We start from the raw sequence: 22,897 nt of genomic DNA, 5'->3' as shown, positions 1-22,897 counted from the left end.
TGAGAGGCTGCCAAAGCGATGGCAACCTCTTCTGCGTGAATTGCTGACTGGGCCTTGAAAGTAAGGGCGTCTACTGTTTTACCCTCGTGGACGACCGCGGCCGTGTACCATCCCCTGGGGTCCGGGCAGGACGCGTCCACGTAGAAGACTCCTGGTTTGCTCCGAAAATGGCGGTCCACGGCTTCCGCCCGCGCCAGGCGCCTGCCATTATGGTCTTCTTTGGACATATTGGTGGGGAGAGGCTGCACGTGAAGGGCGCGTCTCCAGTGTACGGGAAGGCGGCATCTCTCCTCTGTGAATTGAGTGTGCTGGATGTGAAGTCGGGCTAAAAGGCGGCGACCCGACCCTGTCTTTGTGAGACGAGTGTATTGGTTGTTGAGGTGGGCCTCCCGAAGCTCCCTAAAAGTGTTAACCATCCCCAGTGCCAAAAGGCGGCTAGTAGAGGTAGAGACCGGGAGGTCCAGCGCTCGTTTCATAATTTTGCGGAGGATGACCTCGAGGGCATCTTCCTCCTGTTTCCGCATGTGGAGATAGGGAGTCGAATGCAAGATTCGACTGGTCACGAATGCGTTCGCCAGCCGCAAGGCGTCTTTGCATCGTAACCCACCGCGCTTGCTGGAAACCCGGCGGACCAGGCGGCCCACCTGGTCCCCCACCTGCCGGAGCTTCGCGAGTGTTGTGTCGCATCGTCGCTGGTTGTGTATGAAAAGTCCGAGGACTCTGATTTCCTTGGATTCGCGAATGGGACCGCTTTGCAACGAGAGATTGATTTGGGTCGAGCATGTGCGCGAGGGAAGCAAATGCACGAATTCCGATTTCTGCGTTGAGCATTTCAGACCACAGTCTCGAGCATAGCGGTCCACTATGCTGGCGGCCGTTTGCAGGCTGGTCTCCATATCCCCCAGGCGCCCTTGCATAGCCCAGATGGTGATGTCGTCGGCCTACAGCGCGTGCTGGACCCCTTCGACCGCACCCAGTGGGGCGCGTAGGCGCATCATGGCAATGTTGAATAGCAGAGGGGACAGCACCGCGCCTTCTGGAGTCCCCCTCGTGCCGAGCAGGAAAGGTCCGTGCTCTTCGTCCTGTATTCTGATGTAGGATAGTCTGTCCGTGAGAAATTGTTTAACGTAATTGAAGGTATTGGTGCCGCAGTGAGTTTGACTCAAATGTTTGAGTATAATCTCGTGAGTTACGTTATCGAACGCTCCTTTCAGGTCGAGCGCAAGGACTATTTTGTCGTTTTGGGGGTGTGTAATGGGGTTCAAGATTTCGCGGTCGAGTTGGAGCAGGACATCCTGTGCGGATCTATGTGGGCGAAATCCGAACATTGTGTCCGCGAAGTAGTTATGCTATTCGAGGTACTTGGACAGCCGATCCCGCACCATCGTCTCCATCAATTTGCCCACACACGAGGTGAGAGAGATGGGGCGGAGGTGGTCCGTGTCGATCGGTTTTCCGGCCTTCGGGATGAAGGTGACAAGGGCCGTTTTCCAGTCAAAGGGGCTGGTTTCCCCCGTCCATATCGCATTGATGTATTCTAAAAGGCACTGGTACGCTGAATCAGGAAGGTTCGCCAAAAGTTTGACGGTGACCTTGTCCCGGCCCGGCGTGGTGCCCCTCTTCATTTTGGCCAGACCCGCCCGCAGATCGTGAAGCTGGAAAGGCTTATCCAACTCCGAGTTTTCTCTGCCAGCGTAGGAGTAGGCCGATCTGCGGGCGTCCTGACTTGTGCACAGGTAGAGATCCCGGAGCGCCTGTGCCAACTGCGTTGTATTTCCTTGGAATGAGTGCATGGCTTTGTGTAGTTGCTTCTGCGTTTCTGTGCGGGTATGTGTTGGGTTGATGAGGGCTCGGAAGAGCCGCCACGTGTTGCGGCTCGACATCTGCCTCGCCACCGTGTTGCAGCGGTCTACCCAGTTTGAGTCAGCGAGTTGGGCCGCGTACTCTGCTGCCTGCCGGGTGAGGTCCGCAATGCGCGCTTTGAGCTTCTTGTGTTTCTGGCGCTTCCAGCGGCGCGTGAGGCCGCGGCGCGCTTCCCAGAGGTGGAGGAGGTGGTTGTCCACGTCCGTGACCACCTCGGTGAGCTGTATCTGCTTCGCATGGGAGCGAATGTGCGATATTACTGACCGGGACCAGTTTGCGTATCCCTGCTCTTTGATGTTCGTGTTGTTGGTGTCGGACGGGAAATTTTTGCGAAAGGTGGTCCAATTGGGGATGCGTGCTAGTGTGGTAGGGCGCTTAGGGGGCGTGTATAAGCAGTGGTGTTGATGATGCAGTGGTCGCTGCCGAGAGTATCCTCGGTGTTGATCCAGTCTGCGTGTCTTATGTTGCGAGTGAAGGTGAGGTCCGGGCATGTGTCTCGGGTCACCGAGTTGCCTACGCGAGTAGGAAATGCCGGGTCGGTGAGGAGGGTGAGGCCCAGTGTGGACGCTAACTCCGCCAGCACGCGCCCGCGCTCTTCCTCCTTACGATAGCCCCATAGCTGGCTAGGGGCGTTGAATTCGCCCACAATCAGCAGGGGGTCGCGACCCGCCTCTTGAAGTGCACAGCTAAAGAGGTCCGCGAAGATCACTCGCTTCAGTTTCGGGGAGCAGTATACATTAAGTACGTGCAAGGGAGGATCCGATCGGCGAAGAGGAAGGATCCTTACTATGGCGTACGAGTACGGTATGTTGAGATCGAGGTCGATTTCGGTGGCTGTGTACGACTTGTGTACGAGGAGACACGACGAGGGGTCTCGCTGGAACGTCACGTAGTTAGTGAATTTGGCCGCCGCTCCTGGCTCCTGGAGGGCGACCACGGCGGGTAAAGCCTCGAAAGTTTCTAGGTAGAGGCGCAGGTTCGCGCGTTTCTGGCGAGCCTTGAAGCCTCTACAGTTCCCTTGCGTTACGGTTACCAACGTGTGTGTTTTCGGAGGGGCCGCGGGACGGCGTTCGGGAACAGCTGGTTCACGCCGAACAGGCGGACTTCGGCTCTCGCGTTTGGGCTGAGGACTGCGTAGTGCAGCAGCGTAGGTTGAGGTTGGAGCTTCAACTGGAGGCGCAGATGACGGGGAGCCAAGCGTACGATTTCGCGTACGATTTCCTCAAGGGTCGCTACTTGAGGCTGGTTGGAAGATAGCAGCAGGCGACGCAGCTCTTCCCGTACAATTTCGCGGATAATATCCCGCAGGCTGCCTCCGAATGCTGTGCCATCCGAGAGGGCAGTCGAGGTCACTTGGGGCTGTCGAGGAAAATGACGGGCTCGCGCTTCCAAGGTTCTCTCTATGGCGGCTGCTTCACTGGTGAATTCCGCGACCGTCTTCGGTGGGTTGCGAGTCAGACCTCCGAAAAGTGCCTCTTTTGCGCCACGCATCAATAGCTCCACCTTCTTTTCCTCCGTCATGTCAGGATCGACTCGTCGAAAAATGCGCCTCATATCTTCCACATATGCGGTTACTGACTCTTTCGGGTGTTCGATGCGTGAGTGTCGATGCAGTTGGGCTCTTTCTTTCCTGATGATGATCGTGAAGACCTTCAGGAACTCCCGTTTGAATAATTCCCACGTCGCTAGAGAATCTTCGTTGTTCTCGAACCAAATTCTCGCTGGTCCTTCGAAGGCAGAGAAAACGTGGCTCATTTTAGTCTGGTCGTCCCAACTGTTGAACATGGCGACACGCTCAAACTGTTCCAGCCATTCCTCGGCATCCTCGCCCGGTGAAGCGTTGAACGTGGGCGGCAGTCGAGGCTGATGTAAAATAATGAATGCTGGTGTCGTAGCCATGGCTGAAGTCGAAATTGGGTGGTCCTTCTTTGCTCGCGTGGGGCCCGGTAGCAACCCGAATTCTGGTGGACACCTCTGGAGACGACGGCTGTTTCGCCCTTCGCCTGCGGGGGGGGGGGGGGGGGGGGGGGACGGCTTTTGCGGCTTTCGCGCGATCTTCTTCGAGACGGCTCGGGCTGCTCTGACGGCTCCCAGGGGGTGAGGGCGACAGGGACATCCGTTAGCACCTCCACCAGATGTCACGTAGTGGTGACTGCAGTCCGGCGAACAGGAACACAGCGAGAATGTCTTCGTAACGAAACTCTTTATTTGGGCTGACTTGCGCCCGCAAACAACTGAATCACTCGGCGGCGGCGTAGCAACAAGCGTGCTCGGCGGTCGTCGAACAATTCCCGCCGCTGTCGGCCGTTCTTTTTAAAGCTGACAGCGAACATTCGAGATAAAGCTTGGGAAGTTACTAGAACCTTCTGGCACAAGGTAGAATCCGCTCCGCCTGGATATGATCAATCGAGATAATTCTAGGTGCGTCTTGCGCCACAAACGAAGCAATAAAGCGGCGTGCCGGCAGCCTTGAAGCATAAGCATGAACAAAAAAATACAACATACAAACGCTACAAAGATTCGCGGCAATACCCTAAAGGACGGAAGTTTGGTAACAGTTGATTAATTTATTGCTATAAGAACGTCTTTCATGGCTGCCTGTTCTAACTTATGTTAACAATGATCCTTCAGCGAACGGGAGAAATTTCATGCGCTTGTCATTAAAAAAAATACATTCAAACTACGTATCTTATGCTACCATAAACTTTGAAATGAAATGGAATCTCATCATCGCTATTTGCATTGTTTAGCTACTTTGTAATAGCTGCAAAAGCGCATTTCACCCAGCTGAAACAAACAAAAACGGTACATTTAGGATGTTCATAAGAATTCAAATATATATGCGATTCTCTTTCAGGTTTTTGAGATAGTAATGTGCGTGGTAATTAGGATTCTTTTGAAGCTGCAAGGATTTTACACAGAGTTCCTGTTGAGTGCTGCAATGACCACCTGTGTAGTTAGTCTGTTCAAACTGATGAACTCGTTATTAAATTAGTAATTATACATCACGTGAATTCTGGCAAATGCGGGGACACATATTAAAACAGGAACTTGCCGCTAACGCGCTCGCCACTAAGCAAGTACAGCAGGGTGTAGATTTCAGAAAACTAACAGTGTATAGTTTTTAGGCACAGCACAAAGTATTTCCGCTGAAAACTAACTGCCAGCTGTGCATTAGCCGCTGAAGTGGGAACCTTTGAACTTAAGTTCATGGGTCTCTCAAGCTCCGCCTTAATATTATGACGGGATAGCCTTTATGGGTCTGCTAAGCGTTCTGGTGTCCACTTTGAACATAACTTCGCTAGCACAGACACCTCTGTGCATTTTGTTATTCAAATTTTTCTTCCCCTTTTAGCACAAAACACACCAGGCCTCCTTTCAAAAAAATCCATCGAACGGTCTTCAGTGGCCGAGGGGTAGCGCGCCGCGCTCAGGACCCAAGGAGCGTTGGCTGGAGTACCGGGTCGACGGCTTTAATTTTAGAAAGTAATACAATTTTTCAGAGGCACAGCGTTTGTGGTGGCATTACGTCTCGGCCTTGTACACCGATGGAGAATTGCGTAATCATGTTATCATTATTTTTTTTGTGCTCATTGTGAAGTGTTAAATTACCCTCACATGGCTGTGTGGTTATGACGTCAGGACCCTCCTGACCAATCCGCATTTTCTTGACGCAAAGCCAAAGCCAACAGCTAAAACTTCAGCTTGTGTCCTGAAGGGGCCTCTCAACGCCCGGGCATTAAAATGTACTTCGCATCTGGTTCCAGTTCAATAATTGGGGATGGTGGAATATAGGCCAATGCTCCAAAGGCGTCTGCACTGCCCTGCCTCGTAAGTATGTTACTGGAAGTGACGATGGTGCACTATAGAGGTTTGGCTGGTAGCCTTAAACGAGCTAAGCTTAGTGGTTGATTAGGCCTTTCCTGAACCAAAATAAAGGCTGAACCTCGGTATCTCAACAATATGCTTTTTTCAGTTCTCTTGAATACAACTTCGGCATAACAACAGAGTTCAACACGCATTTATATGTACCAATATGTGTTTTAAGCATTGCTTTTTGATTACTCCGTTCGGTTTAGCTAGATTTCGATGTTTTTGGAGAACGAATGAATGAGATTATTAAGTAGTTAGTTTAAATTTAAACTGCACGCTGAAATTTTAAGCGATTCCAGAAAATTTCAGCCGGTAAAACTGCGAAACCAAATCAAAGATCGTTTGATTGCTCCCTGCATAAATAAATCGTAAGAACGTCCACAAATATTTATTTATAGTCTTGCGCAATACGACAACGCATGCGAAGCTGTTTCATCCGCTTTTGGTATGACAATGTTTTCCTCTGTCCTGTCCCCTTAAATGTTCGTTATGATGAGGCTAAAGTGGCACTGTTAATATAACCAAGGGAGACTATAATCCACGGACGACGCAATTGAAAGAAAAACTACGGCAATAAGTCAGGCGGCAGTGGTCGATGGCCATATTTTTATCATGATTTCTGTGTCGTCACCTGTGCTGAATGGCTGCCTTCAGCCCTCCACTCAAAGTAACGAGACGTCTTTTGCAGAGCATAGCACGCATAGTTTCACTGCGTAATGTTTCCGGTGAATTCTAACCATTGTTGAAGCAGTTTCGCTGGCAGTCTGTGTTGGCAATATATCATACAGATGCTCTCTTCTCCTACGCTAATGTTGTAGAGATGAAGGTTAAAAAAACTCTGACAGGTTTTAAAATACAAAGACGAAGCTCGTTATATCGCCTGCGATCAGTTTTAACCGCTCTGTGCCAATCTGATGAGCCAGTATCAGTGCCAGTGCCAGTATTAGAAAACATCAGTGCGTTTCCTTATCATTGCCTACCGCAGTGGGTGTTACAAAAGGCAGGGAAATAGCATTTTCTTAAGCAAAGTCTACTTCTTCTCATCTACGCTATTTTGAGTACTTTACAACATGGCAGGTGTCCTTGCCAGAAACATGAAATATTTGGAGGTATATCTTCGTGCAATTTTCACAGAATTTTTTTTTGGTAGCCGTTTTGTAAATATTGTTTCAATTTTATTTTTCTCTTTACTCTACCGTGTGTGAGATAACCTCTCCGCTAGTTTTTAGAAAACTAGCCTTCTCAGGTCCCAAGGCGGCTAGTGCGCAGTATTAATGTAATACTTAGAAGCGATGAAAAATGAGGTGAATCATAATACCTACTCAGCTGGTTAACCTGAGAGGCAACTGTTTACCTATTAAAGTTAAACGCTTCGCTGCGTCTGTGATTTGTGGCCGCCGTCAAGAACAGCCACATACCACCTATAATTTCAGAAAAGTAATTTGTCACTGCGCTAAGTCTCTAAAATTTCGGCTCCCTTGCGCGAAAAGATGTGCTTATGAATAAAGCATGGGTCTTTGGCGTGCGCCAAGAAACGCGCCTCGGCGCACATGACTCCACGACGCATGCGTCACGTCACCGCCCCTAAGCGTGGGCTGGACCAGCGATTGTAGCAAAGAGCAGCGGCAACTACCACAGTGCGGACGGAACTGAGGTCACGCCACACGTGCGCCACTAACTCCCGTGGACCTACGAGCATTGCCTAGCGCGCCCTATTACTGCTCTCTTTTCAAGACCAAGTGTTTTGTTTGGCACGCTAGACGGGTAAGTTAGGTGATCCTCAGGGCCAAAGTTGTTTCCGAAATTCTGAATACTGATCTGGCTATTGCGAACGATAGCTACGGATGACCAATTGCAATCCGGTACTTGTGATCGTTACAAAGGTAACTCTGAGCAATTAAGCAAAATTATTGCTTGGGCTAGTTGGTTCATACTTGAAGATGTAATGAAAACGGCGTAACGAACGAGGACAGAAGTAGAACACATACGAAAGGACCAGTGAGTTTAGTACGACAATCAAGCTGATTCGCAAATGGATACGAAGTAAAATACAGCAACATACCGCCAACCCAAGGAATCATTGCTGCCGTAGTATATCAAATCATCAGTCAATATATCACACACGAAGCATACAAAGCAATTCATGGAGTTAATTATTTACCAAGCCAACAGGGAGCAACAAATTCATAACAAAACAAAGTCCATATCTACGCTGCATAACAAACCAAGGAACAGACAAAACCAATCAAACGCTTAAGAGATAGTCAGTCATACAAAGAGCTTACTGATGATGAGATCAATGAACAAAAAAAACACACGGAAAAACACACGAAAAGGAAAACAGGGCCAGCGCCTACGTCGAAGCGAAAACCTCTAGAGAGCGCTGGTCCTGTCATTTGTGTTCTACTGTTATGCTCATTCGTTACTCTGTTTTCATTATTACTTCTAGGAAACTAGTTAACCAGATTACGGTAGCCTGATGCACCGGTTCTTTGAAGTCCGCCAAGACGTCTGTTACTCTGCCAACTAAGTTACCTTGATACCTGCTGACCCCTGCATCTGCACGTATGCGGCAGCTTTGCTTGAAACGCCACTTAAACTTTTGTTTGTCCTTTAGTATGGCATGTTGTAGGGCTGAAACCTATTGTACGGCCGGACAAAAAAAATGTGTCTTTTTGTATAGTTCATTTTTACCTTTTTCTCAAACGTGGGTGGTAACGAGAGCCATTAACGTAAAAGAGGACGTTTTAAGCTTTTATTAATGCTTTTCTTCTCATGTTTTCTAATATGAGTGTCCTAATAACAACCACCTCATCCCAGAAAAACTACAGTAAAACGGCGAGTTGAGCGAGTTGGTACAGAGGGCAAAACGCATGTCTAGAACACTCTCTGAGCGTGTTTCTGGCGTAACACGCGATAACTAGCGATTAGATTTGGTTAAAAATGGTCTGGATGTTAACATGGGCTATTAAACTCATAGAATTTCATCGTAATTTTTTGCTTTCTTGGTTGCAGCGGCTTTGGGAGCTCCGGAACGCAGAGTTTGGTTGTTCTAGGCATGTGTTTTGCCCTCTGTACATCTTGAGAAAACGGGACAGCGCCTGTCCCGTCGTCTTCTTTTCTTGTGTCCCTGTTCCTGGGCTCTTTTTCCCTCCAGAAAAACTAATCTATGTGTGAAATCAATGGGACGTCTTTTAGCGTTTCCATAGAACACTCGGCGTCACAGAAGTGGTAGCGGCAGCTTCCATTCATGCTTGCTCGAAAACATTTAAAATTCTTCCTTTCTGCTCACATTGTGTTTTTACTCATGGCCCTAATAATGAAGCCCCCTTATCACACTTGCAATTGTGAAAAAAGAAAGTTGAAGAACGGCATGCGTTTTTTTTATTTCAATAAATACCGCGTGACAAAATTTTAAGTTTCGTATCTAGAAGGAACTAACTTTACATCAGATGCCTTAGCTCAGCGAAGATGACTTATCTTCACAGGCATCCATCATGACCTGAGACGCTTTGCGATGTTAAATGCCGCCCACCGCCACAAAAAAAAAACAACACTATTTTCTTCAGTTTTTTGTTTTTTGAATTCGAGTTATATGTGAAGCATCTAAGCTGGAGTCTATGATGGTCTCCGTATTCGGTTTTCGAGTTCGAATTTCCCAATTATTCTTTTGTAGCGAATGGTTCACGGCATGACTTTTCAATACACCGTTGCACCGTTTTGCTACAGTATCATCTATGGGCTCATGGTTTCATGTGCTTGTCCTTTTCAGGTCCTCGCCCTAAGCCTTGTGACAACATGTACATAGACGTAAGTACAGTGACATGAAAACTCCCCTGCTTATCACTTTAAATGTCTGAGCATTATGGCCCTTCTTCTCATAAGTCAACGTTGTGCCTTGTCCCTAAACCACCTCATGGCCCCTAGCGGTTGCGCGCCGGAATTCCGTCGGCGCAGTGGTAGCAGCAGGCGCGTAGGCCAAAGCGAACCGATTTGATCCCTCGCAAGACGTCAGCGACGTTACGCGCTGGCTCAGTGTCTCCCGCCCCGCGTTGCACTCTGTCGTGTTCGACTTTGGGTTTTGCGATGGAATCTGTTGAACGCTAGACGTGCGCAAAGGTTGCGACAACCAGGCATGACCAAAATCTCGAATTCTGGCGGCTAAGGCCACAGAGGGAAGAAGAAGCCGCTAGGGCTCAGCGCTGTGAGCGTCGGAAGCGGCAGCGAAGCACGAAAGACGCGAACAGCCAAAGCGCCAGCGGTATCAGTAGCAATGCGTAGAAAACAGAAAGCACCAGCGAAGATCAAACGGTCGAGTTCCTGCTGCGGCAAATTTGTGCCCTAACACGGAATAGTCGCCCGGCATTTTTGTTATACATTGCTCTATGAGCATAAACTACTTAAAATTGTTTTGAAAGTTTGCGTTTATGATTTCATTGATCCGTAAATATCGTGAAAAATGAGTCTGTCGCTCAAATAATTCATAACAAAGCAACACATCTGAATGTTTACGGAAAACGCTTTCGAGGCAAGCTATCTGTAGAAAAACGAATTTCATTCTATCACAGCTATTTCTACGTCGATACATCAGCCACCAAACCTTGCATGTTGATGCCGAATTCTTAAGGCGTATTCACCGCGCTTTTATCATCTTGAAACCTAAATCAAGGATTGTGAATGCATTTTCGAAACAAATTTTAGCGGTTTTCTCCTTATCAACGCCTAACCATAAAAAACGACATGGAATAATGGCAGTCGGGCGCCACTCAGTAAGGGAAGACAATTCGCTGCAATGAAATGTTTTGCTTACAAGCTCTAATATTATTCATATGAAACTGCAATATTTCAGGAAGGATACGCATCAAACTGCAGCTACACCTGCAATCAAGGCCCCTTGGGAACTCGCCTTGTTCATTATGTTTCAGGAACGGCGTGCATAGTAAGGCTTGAGTTTGCATCTTTGTTTGTTTTATACGTCCCCAGAATGACACATTGTCACAGCGCAAAAAGAAAAGTTTGGAACTGTGAAATCTTCTAGAAAACATCTGACGGCATAGTTGCGCATCAATGTCCCAAATGTTCAGCGTCAGCTGGTTCTGGCTGGCTCGGAAATGACTCATAACACTTTTTTTGGGCGCGATGTCAGTTTTCGCTGCGCCCATAAACACTATGTCCAAACAAATTGTTGTTCTGTTGAATTCTTCGTTCGTATGCATTGCACCATGTGCTTAATCTGACACATATCAAAATACAGCAGCGACAAACGCTAGTATCATTGAGCCACGCGCCTTACATATTAATAACAAAAGTGATTTCAGTGTAAAATATGCCGCAAACAGCAGGCACAGCACCATGAAGTAACGTTTTTCTATCAACAGAATTTCCTCTGAGTTACACAGTCTCAGACCGCTATTATCCTTTCCTATAATAAACAAAAATGCATAGACAGATTGAAGCTTTTCGAAAAAATGTAGGCCAATGGCACGAAAAATGTCCACTTCAGGCGGAGTATGGGAGGTATGGGAGGAGTATGGAGACGTCCGAAGAAACAAAACACGCGCTTCGCAGTATAATTGTCCACACAAGACAGTCGAATGGCTTTCACAGCAACAGATGACTTAACCCTCCGGCAGGTCTACGGAATATATCTCGTACACACCGGCACCAGAGCTAACTTCGGATGCGCTGTGCAACAAAGCTAGCTTTATTGATTCTATCTTCTAGGAAATGATAAACTTCTTTCTGCGTGAAAATTAACATAGGATGTTTTGCATATTTATGGAAATACTGCCAGGAGCTTATCATGCGTTGAAGTTTTTTGAAGCTGCAGAATAAACTCTACTTTGCAAAATAGGTACAGTTTTTCTTAATATGCGGTTGAGAATCCAATGTATCTTCTCAAAGCGTTGTTGTAATTTTTGAACTTATTAAACAAACACATTTGAAAAAGTTACATTTTAGCTATTGCATTTCTGATAAAACTTTCGGAGCCAAGCTCTAGAGACTGCCAAACATCGTATAATTCTTAACATTTTGTTTTTATGTGTTTTATGTACTAGTAGTAGTAGTATAACACTTTATTCCCCAAAATGGGACTGGGTTTAGGGGTTGAGGTCTTGAGCTGCAGGTGGTGTTCCTAGGTACAGGATCCCATTGGGATCCCGCTCCAAGGGTCCTGCTCAACCAGGGCAAGCTGATCTTACGGGTCCGAGCTGGACAGAAGCTCCTCCCACTCCTCGACTGACGGGTTTGTAATTTTGGGCTCTATCGGGCTCGCCCGACAGCCCCATGTGGAGTGGTAGAGGGAGTGTTTTGCGTGGCCAAATCTTACTGTATATGTAGCGACTTGGGTATGAGTTTGTTTGTAGCCGTCCCCATCTAGTTGCCTGATGTCTTCTTAGTGCCATTGGGGAAGCGGGTATTTACGGCGTCCTAACCTCCAAAACATGGTGAGCTCTTCGTAGCCCTTCGGGGTACTGTTTGACTCTGAATAGCTATCGGGAAGGGGCACGCGCGTTGTTTTCTACACCGAACGCGCCCCGGTCGCGTGTTCGCCAAATGCAGCCGGTACAACCAGCGATGACAGCGCCGCCCACCGGCAGGTAGCAGCCACATTAAGGCTGGTTATAAATATTCATTCAGAACGACGGCTTGACATCGCGCCATTCTTCTGATTGGACTTCATAGTCTTTGGAAAACACGCATGCAAGATCGCAACGTTGAACCTGTTGTTTCGCCCAGAATTCACTTTAGCCGAATGTTGCTGCAGGTAACGGACATTTACAAAAAATCGGACTTTGTACCGGATTGGTTTCCTCTCCTGATGCGCTGTATATCTTTACCGGCCTTTTAGTTATAATATGTTACTATTATGTTTCTGCCACCTAGCGCCTACCTAGGTGCTCTGTAAATAGTTGTTTTTGTGTGTGTATATGCACACACACATATGTATATATATGCTTTGTATACAAAACCATGTAAATAAATACCATGAAAGAAAAAAAAAAGCCGCTATGGCGCAGGGGATTAGAGCCACGTGTTGCGTATGGAAGGTCGGCCGTTCGACTCCGCTCTCTGTATTGTAATTTTATTGTTTTTTTATTTTCATTTTTTTTTCATTTTTCCCCTTTTAGGTCGCAAATCGTGATGCTTAGTGCCATATAACGCCGTTTAATAGTATTTATTATCCCTTTTAGGTAAGCCGTAGTGACAATCTTCAGTCACCGTGATCAATTCACCGTGGTTTCAAGCCATGTGGCTGTACAGGCTGCAGTTGGCGAATACGCGCCCCGGTCGCAGGCGTTGCTTTTAAATTTTTCCGTCAGCGCCAAATCATTCTTTTCGCTCCGTCATAATTAAAAATAAAATGTGATGAATTAGACGGTTTTTTTCGCCCTCTCTAATTTTACACCGAAATGTTGAGAAAAACTAAATGGCTGAAATTATTTTTAATATATTAGCCCATTCCCAGAATGCCTGAGAAAATATGTAGAGTGATAAATAACGTGGTTGAAGGTGTCTCTACCTACGTAACTTCGGCGTAATCTTAATCTTTGAATAATTATGACTGAGAAACCTTGCACAAGAGCGTATGAACGTAAGCCATGACAAATTGTCACGATCTCTAATATCTTACTGTGCTTCTGCTTCCCTGGCATGTGAAACTTCCACCCAAGGAAGAGAAGCTGCATAAAGAGATTTGCACCCTATCTCGTTTTTGAGTGAGAGAAGTGAGCATACAATGCGAAGCAAGTAATATGCTCACCCTATTACACGACCGCTCTTAGATGGCGGTCGCCGCGCAATGGTGTACGCCGTAACCACTGGCGACAGAAAGTGTCCTTGTTTTCGCTGGCATCAATTCTCCAAGCTGGAAACGCGCATCGTCTAACGGGCTGCTTTCGCACCTTGAGTACCTTCCACTGTCAGCCGCATTTCAGCATTTGGTGCTTGACGAGCCGCCGCGTTAAGCCGCTTCCGCCCAAAGCGATGAGCTTCCGCTGCTTGAGCTGTTTCACTTAGTGCTGGACCCCTCCACATTTCTCTTATCGAAGCCTTTCTCCGCATTGCCCACTTCTCAGCTACGTATTCAGCTACATGAATATTCTCTTGGAGACTTAGCCGAGCCTTTCGACCTCGTCAGTTAATAGGCTCCCTGCACTTATTTAGCATTACATGGACAGAAATCTGCCGGCGCTGCCCATCATCCACAATGAAGAGGTGCTAGAATACGATAAATATAAGGGTTTTATTTGGCTTCGCTATATTCGACAATAGTCCATATTAACACTATCAATCAGGTGATAGAGAAATGCACAGAATACAGCCAACTCCTATATCTAGAGTTCATTGATTACGAGAACGCATTTCACGGAGTGGAAACCTCAGCAGTCGTGAAGCCAGTGCGGAATAAGGGTAGATGCGCCTTATTCGAAAATACTAGAAGACATCTATAACCACTTCATAAAGCCCTGTATAAAGTCAGCAGTAAAATTCGAATAAGAAAGGGTGTCAGGCAGGAAGACACAATCTCATCAATGCTATTCACCGCCTATTTAGAGGAATTGTCTGAGGGCTACATTGGGAACAGTTCGAGGTACGAATCAATGCAGAATACCTTAGTAATCTGCGATTCGCTGATTACATTGCCTTGCTAAGCCACTCTCTAGATGAACTGCAAAGTGTAATCAATGAGATAGGCAGAGCAGGATGATGGGTCTAAAAATCAACCTGCAGAAACCAAAAGTAATGCTCAACAGTCCCGCAAGGAAGGAGGAGTTCACAAGTGGCAGCGAGGTGGCGGAAGTAGTGAGGGAATACTTCTACTCAGGCCGGGTAGTGACAGCTGATCCGGATCATGCGAGGGAAGAAACTAGAAGAATAAGAATACGGTGGAGCGCATATGGCAGGTTATCTCAGATCATGAATGGCAGTTTACCAATATCCGTCAAGAAAAAAGTATACAGCAGCTGCAACTTACCGTTCCTCACCTATGGCGCAGAAAAGTGGACGCTAACGAAAAGGGTTCAGCTTAAGTTAAGAACAATGCGTGGAGAAAGAAAAATGTTAGGTGTAACGTTAAGAAACGAGATGTGGGCAGAGTGTGTGAGCAAACAAATGCGGCTTAATAGCATTAGAGTCAAAATTGAGAGGAAGAAGTGGGCTTGGGCAGGGGATGCCATACGAAGGACATAACCGCCGGTTTTAAGAGAACTTCTTGCTGGGCTAGTCGGTAGTTCATTGTAATATAAAGGCGCCAAAAACAACACACACGCACACGGACACGCACACGCACACGCACGCACACGCACACGCACACACACACACACACACACACACACACACACACGCGCGCGCGCGCGCAGGCACACACACACACACACGCACGCGCACACACACGCGCACGCACGCACACGCACACGCGCACGCACACGCACACACACACACACACACACGCACACACACACACACACACACACACGCACGCACGCACGCAAGCACGCACGTACACACGCGCGCGCATGCACAGGCGACACACAAAAACACACAGTCACAAACACACACTGAAAACCTTGAGCAAACTCGACCTGTAAGAAGTACTTCTAACCCTGGGCATATAGTAGAAATCTGAGCAGTTGATGGCTTGTTTCTTCTTGTTACTTTATTGGTCGCATCCCATTATTTTATCAGTTTACAGGTATAATCCATGTACTTCTCAACTTAGTGTCTGTTTTGATTTTAGCAACCACCCACATTTGCTATTATTAATGCAGGAAGTTTATAATAGGGGTGTTTTTTTGACTGGTTTTATAATAAGTATTTATGCTTTATCGCTGTACCAGATTTAGCATTATGGACATAGTGTATTGACGCCTGTGCCTAAATACGTCGATGCGAGAACGTAACAAATGATTTATGTTCGCGCCAAAAGGATTAACTTTAATTTACCTAACATGGCTCTACTTGGTAAAACGTAGATCCGGAAAAAAAGTATTTTGTTTAATAGTTCGGAAGCACTAGTGGCCTCATGACCTGTAAAATGCGGGTGTGTCGTAAAGCCTCTGTTGTTAGCTACGTGACGCGGGAAATGACCGGAAATAGACGGGTCTTTTATTCACGCTGACCTTGGCCAACCTTGCGAAATAAAAAAAAAAAAAACATTCCCCCCCCCCCCAACCAATGTGAGTCATGTTGAATGTACTACTCCCCCCCCTTATGTAATACCCCCCAGGGGCTTTTAAGGGTCAAATAAATCATGATGATGATGATGACTGGGTTTCGAAACCGCATCTGCGCGAAAAGATCAGCTTCGCTTGACACTGCTTGAGACCACTATGGTATCGCAGGCCGATCACACTTCGTGTTAACCTATAACAGGCTCTCGCGCTGTCGTCTTCTTTATCTGTGCAACAAGTCTTGAAAGGGAAGGAAACGCGCTTTCAATCGCACTTTATGGACCCTGGCTTTGGTGCTCACTTGCGCAAACATGTTTTCGCACGGTATGTTTTGGTTAGGAAAGCTAAAGCACCAGCAATTTTTTCGTGGTAACTCTGGCCTCCGTAAGGGAGAGCATGCAAGATTGTTTTATTAACCTTAAAGATCCAAGCCTGTTTTGGAACGTCCTGAAAAAGATACGAATGTAAATATTTGCATCAAATTTCAGCATTGTGCGATATCTTATCGCTACTTAGTCAACATAATTGCAATCACTATGGTACGATGTTTCCAATTAAACTCGTACCCTATGAAAACTCCCATACAGGACCGTGACGCAAAAACTGTCGCTTCTTTTATAACCAATTTTCGTCAAATGATGCTCTACCTGGATGGCATTTGAGATTGATGCCAGTTAACAACCGAGTAGTTTCCATTGTTGATAACTTGCCTTTCCTCGCTACGCTACCTTTCTACAGGCGCAAGCATTTTGTACTGTAAAGTAACTGAAGCGCATCCACTAGCTCACCGCGTTATGCATTTTCTACATAATAGCCCTTTTATGAACATAAACGTATGTAATAAATACAAGGAGAAAAAACCTGTGCCCGATTTGGCGATGGAGAAAAAAAGCTAGGAAGTCGCACAGTTGTCTCTACCACAGGAAATCAGAGGTGATCTGTCGAAGCTGCCGCAGATTCGAATCTCGCTCATGGCGAACGTTTCTTTCTGCGTTTCTGAGGATGCTGAGCTCGTATTTTTACCGCTGGAACGCGATCTACACGCTCCGAGCATTCTTGGAAGCTTCAATTTATTTTCCTGCGAGTCCCATTTCCCTATTAAATCGCATTAAACAACCCAGCTAAACAAATCGGCCGCACAGCACAAACATTGCAACTTTCTAAGAATGCTTCGAGCGTCGGCGATCTTCGTTGTATCAACTGAGAGTGTTTGCATTTTGCTCGGCTGCTGTTTATGGTGCACGTAACACACTTATGCGGAATTGATCTTTTCTACTTCACATTGATATATTCGCTCAAAGCCCTCTTACTACTTTTACCGGAGTGTCCCACTCATTCAGCGATTAAACGATGCTCCACTGCCACGGCGGGTGGCTTTTTCAAACACGGCAGCCGGTGGGGCTTGCTAGACCTAGATTGCTCTCTCAGAGCATCCTCTCGCGGCCGGTGATCGATTTAACTGCCGCCCACCTCGGTGGTCAGTTTGCTGACAATCCGGTGGGCAGGTTCTAATGACGTCACCAAGTTGGCTTGGCGCCACGAGTCACGCGTGGCCGCCGCAACGTGTGACGGCGGTAGACAAATGCGCTAGCGCACATCCCTCTCATGATAACGCAGTATTAACGCATTGCGTTGCGCGTTTCTGAACCGTCAACGGTACAGCTCACCGCTCAGCTGCCCCAAGTGGAATATAGAATATTTTTGAGAGCATGTAAGTGCGCAATTAACTAACACAAAATTGCGCCACAGAAACAAAGGTGATCTGCAGTGTTAATACGATGCTTGGGAAGGTGGGGACTTTGCGGTAGTATGGCGGGCTCGTATTATGCTGCCTAGTGTTTTGGGGCATGAGCGCATTCAGATTTTCAATTTCGGCATTTTTTTTCATGCAACAAAGTAAACAAAAAAGCTGTGGCGCAAGGGATTATATAGAACATCTTTAGAATGCGGAAGATTGCAGTTGGAGTCCTATTTTACTCGAACAACTTTGACGTTTTGTTTTTTTTAGTATTCACAGAACGGAAACCGTTTCACATTCTCCTTTGAGGCTATGTTGCCTTTCAGATGGCATTCTGAGATCCGCTCAAAAATCGCTGTTTTAGCCGCTGAATAAAAAACAATTTTCTCGTCTTCTTTTTTTTTATTCGAAGAAGCACTTGCCGCAGCCAGCAAATAATATACTATTTCCCGCCGCGGTGCGCGCTACCTTGTACACAGGTTTTATTATGAGGGGCTTTAGAGCAAAAATCGCCGTTTAAAAAGATGTCAGACCAGACAGGAGACAAGACTACCAGTTGGTGCGCTGTATCGTTGACGGAAATGGAAATGCGCCATTGCGCTCCCCAAAGTGGGAGGGACCCTTACTCCAGGACTCCTACTGCCTTAGCTGTTTGCCGCGCCCTTTTAACGAGCCCGCTTTGCTCCTCTTGATTCGGCTGGAGAAGAAGGCCTCTCACTGCCCAGGATTTGGATTTGGGATTTCTGGGCCGCCTGCGTGCTTTGGCAAGCCCAGGAAGTGTGACAGAGTGGTGTGTGCTCCCCGCTAAGTGACAGTGTTTTTGGGCATTATGTAGGATGTATGTGGTGCAAGAGGCTTAGGTGTGGGTATGACTTTGTCTATAGCTACTTCACGCGTTAGTTGCTTATGTCCTGGGGGTTAATTACCTGATTTAGCCTGTGGAAAGAAAGGATTTCACAGTACAGTCGAGGAACTGGCTTCGGGTCCGCAGAGTCTTGTGTCAGGGCCTGGTTAGTAAGACATCGGGATACGACGTGTAGCGACCATTAACGCTGAGATTCGTGGACTGGTGCCCAGGTCAGTACCGTTTCAAGAAGACGTTTTCTCGTTGTAAAGATACTGTGCCCATTTATTGATATGTAGCTAACTTCGCAATTTTGATATGATGCTTTATAAGTATAATGAAATACGACTAGCATGTTGTCTTCCACACAAATAGAGTCTATTGCAGGAGCTATGGCCGTCTCGTCTACTTCTGCGCTTCTGTAGGTTCGTATGGTGGCGGCTAAGACCATATTCTATGTGTGGCGTCGACACAGGCACCCATTACAGATTTGGAAACATATTGCACCGCGTCTGTGTATTTGTAAGTCATGAGGTTTCCGTATTTTGCCTCAAGAAATTCCGCTGCTGCGTGCCGTATCTCTGTGTGGCGCTCGGCGTGCACGTTACGTGCGATCGGCTAGACACTGATTCTTGTACTGAGGCCGGACTCCACAGTGACAATTTGACAGCGTTCGCCGTTGTGCCCTGAATAGCCCCGTATGCGCAGACCATGACCTCCTATGGTGCTTTGGCTTTAACTCTTGAGCTGTATAGATGAGTGGTCTTAAATCTCTCTTCGGCCGTGTTGTGCACTAACCTTGTGTCCAGTCAGCGCATGTGAAAGTTGGGGCCGAGGTAATTTTTCTTTGTCCCAATACAGTATTTGTTTGGTGGTAGGCTTAGAGCTCGTTTGTATGCTGCGCGCAGCGGTATCGGTAAGTAAAGTTGACTTATTTTTCTGGGATTCATCGGGAGGTATGGTTCATAGTCTACAATCCTTGGTTTGATCTAAGCGGATGGCATCTTACTGCTTCGTGCAAAAGTATCGTAATGCGAATGAAAATGCGCAGAATTTTCGGAACTGTCCATGATGAATGTTTACCAACTTGCCCAACTTTCTGCCCTCCTTCAATGGTTTTGTAACTGTATTTTGAGCCTTTGTAGGGCTCTTGCACAGCCTCAGTCTTGTTTGACGTCCTGGTCTATTTTTCCTGTGTCAGGTACGGTAGGTACTTCATCGCACTCTAATATTAGCGGAACGAAGGGCGCTTCTGAGGGGCGATGACATGCTTTCATGTTTTTTTGTCTAATGTACCGTTTCTTTATACATCCTTACTTGAGACTCTTGAATATAACCGACCGGAAAGGGCAGTTTAAAATGCATGTGACGCCACAAGTTTGCTTTATTCAAAGTTCTTATTACTCTAGATCGGTCAGTGCTAGGACATTGCGCACACAAGCAACACTCTACGGCGCACACCGACGAGTGCTGCGGACCCGTTTCTTACGTTAGCTAAGCATATTTCATTCACACTTCCCTCCACATTACGAACTAGAATGCACGACAGTCGTTCTATCGACTGATGCCCCTTTTTCTTGGGCACAACGAAGCCCTTTAAGAAGGCTTCGCCTTTACTCCGACTAGACATGGAGTATCCTGGAAACGTCATTGTTGACCTTTTGTCGCCTGCTTTTTTTAGCAAACAAATGAAAGAGGAAAGCCCATTGGAAGCCCAGGAATCTGCAAAGCTGGCACATGCATCAGACACGAAGACTTAGGTTGGTAAAAATCTGAACCTTTTCTTCTAATCTACTCCATTCAAATATTGCCATCACTGTAACCAAGGGGCACAGAGAATTTTTTCTTTCATTTTTTAAATTGTAGGGTTGATAACTAGTAAATAATTCTGAAAAGATTTTATCGCTGAAAGATGACTGATTAGAAAGTAGAAGAAATCATTTAAGGGCTAAATTAACTAAATTAACTAAAATACAATCGAAGGCAGATTGCCGCGCGAAACGATCTGTGCGGCAAGAATATAGACCGTTTATATCAGCTTATTCCGAAAAAGTGTTGAGCAGGAATGCTTGATGAAAGACTGCGATCTGCAGCTCTGAATTAAGAACCCTCATTAAGGCAACCAAACCGCATGGTCCTCTCGGCGTCCCTGGCGGCTTTTGAAACCCCTTAGAAAAAAAGGCTGTTTACCCTGGTGCCTACTGAAACGAATGTTTTGTATGCTGCCCTTAAATACTCGCGTGATGAGTTTTTACTTTTACGAATAATGGTAACCTATTTCAAGATACGCAATCTGCTTCTGGGTGGTGCAATGAGACCAGTTTGCGGAAAAATGACAGCGGTGTTTTGGCACCGTAGCTGTTACCGTGATTCAGTCTAGGGGGCTGCTGTGAGGAGATCTCCCGAAAAACGTTTTCTTCAAGAAACTGCCATTCTGTTATTTTGTATTATCATTCCTGCTCAGTTATGCATGTTTCAATGCAGTGTTGTTTTTACAAAAAGTATCCCTAATGCATGTGGTTTTATCTAGGATACACGATAAAATTTTGCTGATTTAGAAACCACATTGTATTTCTGAAGGCTAACATTGGTTGAAGGCGACCAGAATAACGCTGGCTGGAATTTTTTTCGCAACAAATACACGTTTATTCGGTAAGTGGTTCAATAATAAAGGGTACACAATATTTATGGATTGCTTTGATATCGGCGCAAATACGTCAGTTTCGATGCCTCCTAGTGTGTTAATATGCAAAGATGTACTCTAATGGTTCAATGTTTTGAACCTTTCTTCTTGATTTTAGTGACTTGGCAAATACAGGAAATAAATTTTGTATTCTATAATGATGACAACAAAATTTATTCCTGACTTACGGCGCTTCGTGCAGAACCCGCTTTATTATATCGCGGAATCTATAATAATATGAACATATATCAGCCCTTTCTTCATGTATTATTTTCTTCTTCACCTCACCCTCTTTTCGCAAGGAAGACTCAGTTTCAGTGTCCCTTAGTGAAACATTCCACTGCATGAGAAAGTAGAAAAGCTACAGAACCATACAACTTGCCGGGCACACCGTAAACGTTCCCGACGGCTGACTTAATACCTTGTTTTTCAAAAGGGATCTTTTTATAGGCGAGTTTTAGTAGTGTCGTAGAAAGTTACTGCCTCTCTTTTCTGATTCGCGCTTCGCATTTACGCATTCTCGTGTTCTTACAGCTGCCTAGGCTCTGAGAATGATGGATTCTCAACAATTTGGAGACATATAAAACGATTTAAAATCTGGTATGTCAAGCAATATACTAAAAAATTCAAACGAAATAACACTATTTTCCGGGACAGCACACGATAATAAATAGAGTGCTGAAATAGCAATAACTATTGCGAGTGAATATTGTTTAGCCTCTAAAAGCCACAGCAAGCAACAAATATATAAAAGGGTACGAAGTCAAGAGGATAGAGGAAGTCGGATGGGGGGTGCATATTTCTGGCTTCCACTCTAACACCCAATTATTTCGCTTTCTTGGAGACCCTTCCAATCCCCCACTTTTTCTTTATAGCTCAAGTGACAGTTTCTTTCATTCTACTATTTACAAGCAGAAAAGCTCTGCCTTGCCTCTTTACAACCATTTGATTTCGCAGGGGAATCAGAGCTTGGGCCAGCCGCGCAGCGGATATTTGCTGAGAAGTACCACAGATGCAAAGATAAGGAAAACTCCGCAGTAAGTGATACGTAAATTTATTTTCTTGGAACGCTTGCATGATAAATTTTGTCATGATTTCCGAGACTGAGCTCATGTCGTCAGGATTTTACATTCCACATGATGTAGGATTCTTTTCATGAGTATAGAGGTATTGTTGTAACTGAAGATAGTTTGGATTAACACTGAACATAACAGCGGCTCGCATTCAGTAGAAGCAATACCATTTCAATGTAAAACCGGTTTAAAATTTTCGATATTCGTAAATAAAGAATTTCAAAAACCCGTTTTGTTATGCCTATAAGAAATACTGATAAATTAAGCACCGTAATTTTTTACGCAAAGGGGCATTTCTAAGTTTAAATGTCAACTGTATTTAAAGAAAAATAGAAAATAAAAACTTTCTGAAGTGTTTAGTGCGGTGGAGACTATGTCAGAGTGGTAAAACAAAAATGAGACAGAGAAAGGAATAGCTTAAGAGACGAACGCCTACATTCTACTTCCTCGTTTTCATTACGCCGTACTCGTGCACTTAAAGAGCGCATGTCGAGTCTGCATTGCTGACAAACTTAACGCTGCAAATCCAGTGCTGTAGCACTGTAGAAATTGCATTACATCGTAGAGCCAGATAATATCAGCTGACAACAGATATTACTCTGACTACCGCGAACTTTTTTTTCATTATAAAGCGTGCATGAAAGAACT

The 22,897-nt window shown here is 45.9% G+C and overlaps 1 protein-coding gene across 2 annotated transcripts in view; it reads left to right on the top strand.

The window, feature by feature from the left end:
• The window catches only part of LOC149326985 (uncharacterized), a 60,971-nt gene that overhangs the window by 20,501 nt on the left and 17,573 nt on the right, over positions 1-22,897 (top strand). For both annotated transcript variants that reach the window (XM_089563609.1, XM_089563610.1), the window contains exons 4-8: positions 5,631-5,694; positions 9,509-9,546; positions 10,586-10,675; positions 20,175-20,253; positions 22,134-22,213. In XM_089563609.1, the coding sequence (XP_089419735.1) occupies positions 5,631-5,694; positions 9,509-9,546; positions 10,586-10,675; positions 20,175-20,253; positions 22,134-22,213 (351 nt within the window). The remainder of the gene's footprint in view (positions 1-5,630; positions 5,695-9,508; positions 9,547-10,585; positions 10,676-20,174; positions 20,254-22,133; positions 22,214-22,897) is intronic.

This window comes from Amblyomma mixtum, chromosome 10, assembly GCF_055824585.1.
Source record: "Amblyomma mixtum isolate Tamu chromosome 10, ASM5582458v1, whole genome shotgun sequence".
Classification (NCBI taxonomy): Eukaryota; Metazoa; Arthropoda; class Arachnida; order Ixodida; family Ixodidae; genus Amblyomma; species Amblyomma mixtum.
This window is presented reverse-complemented; position numbering and strand designations above follow the sequence as displayed.